The sequence below is a fragment of the Channa argus genome, chromosome 1 (genome assembly GCF_033026475.1).
Source record: "Channa argus isolate prfri chromosome 1, Channa argus male v1.0, whole genome shotgun sequence".
Taxonomy (NCBI): Eukaryota; Metazoa; Chordata; class Actinopteri; order Anabantiformes; family Channidae; genus Channa; species Channa argus.
The window spans coordinates 29327860-29335817 of record NC_090197.1 but is presented as its reverse complement, the minus strand read 5'-3'; the positions used below and the strand labels follow the sequence as shown (position 1 = coordinate 29335817).

The 7958-nt window shown below is 41.9% G+C and overlaps 1 protein-coding gene across 12 annotated transcripts in view; it reads left to right on the top strand.

The window, feature by feature from the left end:
* The first annotated feature begins 247 nt into the window (after window positions 1–247).
* Window positions 248–7958, top strand: part of LOC137101748 (LIM domain-binding protein 3-like) — a 33047-nt gene continuing 25336 nt past the window's right edge. For 3 of the 12 annotated variants that reach the window (XM_067480532.1, XM_067480587.1, XM_067480578.1), the window contains exon 1: window positions 5779–6103. In XM_067480532.1, coding sequence (XP_067336633.1) covers window positions 6008–6103 — 96 coding nt within the window. In that variant the 5' untranslated portion in view covers window positions 5779–6007. Of the gene's footprint in view, window positions 264–424; window positions 441–5646; window positions 5744–5776; window positions 6104–7958 lie in introns of those variants that run through there. The other 9 variants (XM_067480559.1, XM_067480569.1, XM_067480542.1 and 6 more) reach the window with 9 other exon arrangements.

The window sequence follows — 7958 nt, the reverse complement described above, 5'->3', positions numbered from 1 at the left end:
AGCCTGAGGACGGGTTAATATTCCTAAATCAGCATTTTTAATCAGTAATTAGTTGTCACAGTGGAACCTGGATCTTCACCCGTGGGTGGCGCCGTCTGCTGCTTCCTGACTCCTGCCTCTTTAAATTAAAACCCTGCTAATGAAAATCCACCGTTAACACCTCCTCCTCCCCCCGGACTCCCCTCCTGCTTTCTGCCCGGCCGGGGAACCGGAGCAGGATTCCCCCGTTTTGTCTGCGACGGCTCACGGAGTTGCGGCGGCAGGTACGGACTTTTCAAACTCCTTTAAAGCTGCTTTCGCCCGCCTTCTTGTTTTATCTCCTGTTTAACTGCTTCACCATCACCATCATCACCAGCCGGTAACTAGTGGCACCGACCGCCCGGCTCCCACCGCCGCGGCCGGGTCACTTTACCTCCATTAACCTTCTGAAGCTGCCGCTGGTCAGGACGTAGTTCTGACCGTCTCCTGCTGGTCGAGTGGGTTTTTGAATGCTTAGTGTGTGCGCTGAATTTCTTGCACGGTGTGGCCCTGCTGGGCGGTGCAGTGTGGCAGGAGAGCCAGAAGCAGGTGGGGCGGGTTTTGTAGGCAGATCACCTGAGGCACGAGGTGAGCACACCTGTGTTCCTCATTAAACCTTTATGTTTAAAAACAAAGAGAACGGGGTACAGGAACCGAATGAAGACAGAGAAGAAGAGGTTCATGTTTGCAGTAACTGAATCTCTGTGTAAAGACCCTGAACTTGAGGGCAACAAGGAATTTTTGTATTTTGGAACTTGTCATTTGACTATGTTCTTTAGTTGCACTTTCTGACCATTGCAGCAAGTAGGACAGTACATGCAAAACTATAAAAATGGTATCAAAGAAATCAATATACTGATGTGGTACAGAGTTGTATGTGCAGTTGCAGCTGCTGTACTGAGTGTAGGACCACCCAAACAGTGTTGCATGGTTTCCTTTGCATGAGATAAAACTGTCAGGCACACACAGTTAAAAAATGTAGTACAAATATATAAGTTAATGAATACATTTTATATCTTCGTGTCAGACCATGAAAATGGTCAATCCCACATGGGAATACCTGACACACAAAACAAAAACAGCTCCCAGTGTATTAAGCAATAACAATAAAGTAGATAATAGATACATACAAATCTAATCATTGGTAAAAGACACATTTTCTTTAAGATCAAGCATTATCTAAATATGAATGTATCCTTCTCAAAAAGTTTTTTTAAATGAATGCATCTTCCAGACTAAAATATTTTCTCCTTTCATTTTTCCAAACAACATAAATCTGTATTTATGGTATTACAGCATAGAAAAACATGCATTATCTGTAGTGTTGTACATGTGAGGAGAAAGTTCTTGTTGAGGTGGAAAATATCCAGAACTCTGTTGCTATGTACCAAGTGTACTTTCAGTAACTGTGGCCTTTTCTGTAGCAAACACAGCATCTCCCTGCTGGGAACTAATCATTCTTCATAACATGACTAAAATCAGGTTATGACCATAAAATAACATAGTGGCCTACTAAGCCACTATTCTAAACCATGTGAAACAGATAAAGTCAATGTTGGATATGAGGCTGCATGTTTATGTTTTTCTGGAGGTGTAGAGTAGCAGGGCCAGGGCTGGAGGGGTGCTAGGGGTTGTATAGCCCCCCCCCCCCACTAAAATCTGAACGTGATAGTCACTTGACTTAAGGGAAATTCATAGCTTAATTTGGACAATATCCCAAAACCCAGCACACCCCTCATTTATGGCATTGCCCTGCATAGGCATGTCGTGTCCTACTGTAGACTTGTCCACAGAGCACACTACAGTGTTAAAGAACATGATTTTTAATAGATCTTCAAGGTGGGGTTTTAAATTTAAATGTATTTTCATATTTTATATATATGCTTTCCTTCAGTTAAACATTTGTGTTTTTCCAATGAATTAGCTTCATTCCTCTTTGGCTGTGAACAATTACAATTGTGTTAAATGGACAGGATTTATGATTCTTTTCAGTGAATTTTAGTTAATTGGCCAGGGGCTGTTTCACATTGTTGTATCACTTTTATGGAGTACTTCCTCCCTCCCAAGCTCCATCCACGTCTGATATTTCCTCATCTGACCTTTAACTTAACGCAGCTACTCAATCAAGAATCTGTTTAAAATGACAAGTTAATCACAAGTGCTCTGAGGTCAGTGGTGTGTCAGTAATGCTGAAAGGGAAAGAGGGATCCACCCCCCCTTCATTAAATACCGTCTATTTGAAACACACACACACACACACACACACACACACACACACACACACACACACACACACACACACACACACACACACACAGTGTTTATCACCCTACTCGTATATCTGTGAATGGTTTTGCTTCGACTCACTGCTCTCTATGAAGGGCAGTGACTCACATCGTTTGGGTTTGTTTCCTAAACTTGAGTCTCTAAAATGTCGTGAACTGAAAACAATACGTACAGGCAGTCTCCACTAGTGTCCCCTAGAGGCTCCAGTGCTTGTTACAGCCACACCTCAAGAACTATATACTGATCAGTTATCTGCTCCTACAGAGCTAAAAATGGGAGGTTTTGTGATCTGGTGGTACTTCAGAAAAGGTTATTAAAGCCTCCACTTTCTGCATTATAATTTAAACCTAAACACACGTTATTGGCCTCGTGCAGCTGGGAAATGTCTTTTCCAGCTCTGGCTACACAGTCTCCATCAAATTCCTTCCTGTGACAAAGGCGTCTAAACATAGCCGGTGATATAACAGGCTGAGCAGATCAGGCAGTGCTGGGATCAGCCTGTCAGTCCCTGCAGAGGGGCACAATGCCCTTACAGCATGCTCCATACATGAACAGACACACGTACTTATCTCAAAATATTTTTAAATGTCAGGCTGGATTGATGCATTTTCACTACAGATGTGTCAGTTTGACTTGATTCCTTAGTTAATGTTTGTGGTTTCTGAACACTGAGTCAGAGGGAGATCTCTGTTACCTGCTACTCTCCCTGAGTCTGAGGAGCCAGGTCCAGCACCAAGAAGATTTCTCTGAATTTCACACACTCAAACTGTATGTTTGTTTCAGTTTGGTAAAGCAGCCAACAGTGAACTGTGAAATAAAAATGTAAAAACAGACTTTGATATGGTGGCCCTGAGAGCTCACGGCACTGCATATTGATAAACCACAAATAGGCAAATTTTACAAAAAAACTTAATCAATCTAGCAACAAAGTTGCAGCATTAAGAAACGTGCTGCAAAAAGCTACAACACCAGCTGAAATGGCCAGGAGCTACTACAAATACATTTACAAATCTAAATGTCAGTCACTTTTTAGTGGTCCCCCTGAAACATTGCTATGACAGTTGTCTACAACAGTTCCGGGGATACTAAAAAGTGACGGCTGGTATCATGAGTCTACTTTCTTGGTTATAAAAGGAAAATGCACAGATTACTGATCATTTTGAAATGTCAATCAACTTAAAGAAATTCTATGACATGAAGTGTCTAAAATGGGTACTGCAGTACAAATTTAAAATTTTGGAGTGCACTGTCTATCCCCCCTCTTCCCTCCACACCCGAAGCACTTGGGTTGCCAGGTTGATGACACTAAATGAACACGAACAACAACAATAATTACTGGTATTATGCAACAAGTGGTCCTACACTGTTACGTTAATCAGCTAATGTAATGTTTTTGTAAATTCTGAACCAGCTCTTGTGGATTTTTTTATTACTCAGTCACTAACTAGACACATGGCTTGCTATGTGGAGTATCCAAAGCTCTAAAACATGTTAATAATAAAATTTCAAAAATACTTAAACAGCAGACATATTAATCCAGTTAATTCACTGTTAATCCAGTTCATGTTGCTTCACTCCAATGGCACAGCAGCATCACACAGCAAAAACAGAAACAGTTTCCTTTTTTCTCATGGGACAAACATTTTTAATCTCATGTACTAGCTGTGGCAATTTAGCATTTTATTTTAAATTTTGATGACATATTGTGAACATTGTATTACTTAGTAAATTACACATTATTTCTTCTAACATACAAACATAAAACATACAAAAAGTCAAATGATTAATACAAAATGACAACAATTTCCAGTGTAACTTGTAAACTTGCCCAACATGTGACAAGAAGTCGCTAGCTGTTAAATGACTCCTGTATTATTAGCAAGACATAAAAATCAAGGGTAAAATTCAGTTGAAGTGAAATCAAGTTACAGCCTGAAATTAGGTACAAATATTTAAAATATATATGTAATATTTAATTACCTGAATGCACAGATTGTGCGTTTTGAGAAAATAAACCCAAAGAATCAAAGTTAATTTACCGTGAACAAAGTTGTTTATGGGGACAAACAATGGGTATCAGTAATTGGCTGTTCTAACCATTTACCAGCTCATTCATGTTTCTTCATGGCTACTGATTGACTGACGGAACATGCTGCTTACTCTGTCACAGCCACAGGAAAAAACGTTCACTGACTCATTTCTGCAACTTCCAGAAAAGATGGCTGAAAATTGTTATAACTAAACAAAGCAAATCCTAAACTCTTTTAGACGCTAGTCACCAGGGCAGCGGGTTAGTGGTGGGTGAGACACATTTTTGTGCAACAGTCCAAATTTAAAATAATCTAGATTCACAATGATTTCCAGCTCAGGGTGTTAGTGTCTCCTGGCAGTGTTTTCAGCGTCATGAGTTAAAGACATTCATTGCCCAGATCATCTGTGTACCTGGTTTTGAATTTCCATTTGGATTTTCAACAAAATACAGAATCATTAACATGCAGGTCCTGGTGAATGTCTCACATCCCTAAGGCTTAGTTTGTTAAAGTGCCTGTCCAGTAGACAGGGGATCCTGGGTTCAAATCCCAGCAGTGCCTCTCTAAGCTGTTTTTATCTATCTAAATGTCAGCTGGAGTTTTTATATGTCTGTATGATCCTATTTAAAGTGATCTGAGCCACTTTGAATGCAATGCAATATCAAGTCCTGAAAGGGAGAGCTAAAACCAACAGTGAATTTTCTCACGTTTAGTTTCTGTTAGGCCTGTTTCGCATATGAATTGCAGTGCACGGTCAGCGCACACAAAAGCCACAACATGATAGAAAACTAAGGCTTTGGGAAACAGTGTTTTAAATGAGCACATCTAAGTCGTGCATCAAAAAAAGAAAAAACTTTTATCCTCCACCACAGTTCAAGACAGAGCACTGTGCTGCATGTACAGAATACAGACTGTACTGGGGGCCTGTCAGGATAAAGTCTGGATGAGGTCAGGAGCATCTCACTCGGACACTGGTGTTCTCACATACACCCCTTCAGGATACAGTCAGTCAGTTTGAACTGTTGCTGCTGACCTTTTAGCTATCAGAGCCACTTCACTTGTGGCCTTTCTGTTTCAGCTTTATCACCACAAAGATAATGAGACGTTTCCCGGCGTTGCCCCTGATTGGCTCCAAGGAAGACCCTGGGCATGGCTAGGTGAGGGAGTGGGTGAGGAAGAGACGGGGGTATCTAGAAGAATCTTCAGCGTCTATATTAGTCCCAGTGAATCACGGCAAGCATGGCATACCAGGTGTCCCCTTTCATGCCATATAAGTCAACACCCCCTCCTCTCCCTTCAACCTCCCCCTGCCCTGCCTCACCCTGCCTCACCCCTCCACCCCCCCACAATGCCACAGTGCTATCTCTGGCTATTCTTGGGCTGTCACTTCAGCTCATCTGAGCAGGCAGGTCCTCTTCTTTCTCCTCTCTCAGCTTCTTCTCTTTCTCTCTCACTTTTGCTTTGTGCATGCTCTACACACCATTTTGAGTTTCACGGCACCTTTGTTCCGTCCTTGTTCACCTGTCTGACATCCTTTTCTCTGTCTCCTTTCAGAGGCTAAACTCACCGTGGGCCCTCCCTCCCATCCCTTCCCTCCTGCCGCTGTGGGGTTTCTCAGAAATTTGGTTTAATCGCCGTCATCCAGTCCCGAGGATCTTTTGTTGTGTGGAAGAATGAGCACCTACACTGTTTCGCTGCCCGGCCCCGGTCCCTGGGGCTTCAGGCTGCAGGGGGGGAAAGACTTCAACATGCCGCTGACCATCTCCAGGGTAGGAAGCCGCTGATAAATTTAGGATTTTTTTTGGTTTGGCCTTTAGTTTGGTGGAAGGACGTGTGTCTGAAGAGCTGCTGTGCAGTGGAGCAGTTCAGTTCACATCAGTGCAGAATGTTTGATGGTGATTTTCACAGGTGTGCACCATGTTTTACACTTCTGAAAGTGTGTCTCCCGAAAAATCATTTTGGTTTTTAAATGTCTTAATTTTTTCTTAAATCAGTGGATGCAGTAATTCAACGTGTTTCACAGAGAAATGAGCTAAGTTTTCTAGAAAGAACAAGGTGGGGCACCCTCAATTGGAATTGTCCTTCGCCTGAGTTCCTGTCATTTCAAGACTGTCCCCCTCAAAAAAGACATACCCACAGCTGTTTTATTTGTAAAACACCTTTAAAATACTTATGGTGAAGAATTACAGCAGTATATTTCAAAACAAAATAAAAAAGGGAAAAAAAGAAAATCAGGCTAATCTGAAAACAGACAGAAGTGATTTGGTACGAAGGACATTGTTGCAGGGAAGACAGGTGGTGTTTGTCTTTCATTGTGATTCATCAGGATTGTCCGGCCCAACCTCACCCACATGGGTAAGGGAAGCCGGTCTGAAAAGTTGCAGAATCCAGCAACATGTGTAATGTGAAGAACAAAAAGTTCTTCACAATAAGTTCTTCCCTTTGATTCAAATCTAATCAGTTACAAAAATCCATGTCACACAGTCAGAGAGGTGAATGTAAACCACTGGCTGTTCAGGAGGACACATGCAACCCCCGAAAAACCTGTATCTGCTTTAGAAACAGTGGTATGGGCCTTTAAAAATGCTCAGCGTTTGCTTCCTGTTTCACATCGATGCGTCCTTTGTGTTATGTGAAGATGGTTTTTGATTAGTAGCTGTTATTCGTGGCTGATGTAAGGAAGCCGGTTGGGCTGGGAATTGTGGTCCCGCAGGACATGACGGCTGCCAGCATTTGTCAGAGAGATTGAAAGCAGAGCCAGGGGGTTAAAAGTGGAGCTGGTGTTGGTTTCACAGCCTCTCTGAATAGACGGAGAGAAAACGCTCGTCTATGCCTCTGCTGCACGTCTTTATCTTCCACAGCCGCTTGGGGCTCTCAGAAAAATCTGTCGCATCTGTTGTTAGGGTGCTGCGACCCTTCACCTTTGACACCTCTGTGTTGGCTTGTTTAAGACCGCTTTAGCTACATGTCTAAAGTGTCCTGAAGAAATTCCTTTGTGTTTGATTGACTCAAGCAGAAGGTGATTAAAATCTCTGTGTGACTCCCACCTGGATCCTTTGATGTGGCGACACGTGGACATGCGGAGGTTGAAATGTTGGATGTGCAGATCACAGCGAGCAGCCACTGCTTGCATCAGACAGTTTGCATCAGACAAACTGTTTCTCAGAGTCATAACTGAGTCATGAATCGGATCCTTTTGGATCCACTCTGTGTATTATTATTATCTCCATCATGATAAACCCTCCTTACCTCTGCTTAATAACAAAAGAAAAAAGATGCTCCTCATACAATATTTCCACATGTGGTTGATTTACTTAGCAATGATTTACTGTAGTTCACTGTATATTGACATGAAGCTTAGAGTTGGTATTGTGAAGAAGAAGAATAAAATCTCATAATCTGTAAAAAGGTTTTCACAGAAACTGTATAGATTCAAGTTTTTCAGAAAAAGGCTAGTTTCAAGACTAATTGTCACATTGAAGCATTAACGTTAAATTCTGGAGCACAACGTAGCTCAACGTAGAGTGAAAGCAAAAAGTAAAACTTAGAAGGAAAATGTACAGGGTTTCTGGATACACTGCAGTGAATGTAAATTAATTAGTTTTACATACGTTCACACCGCTT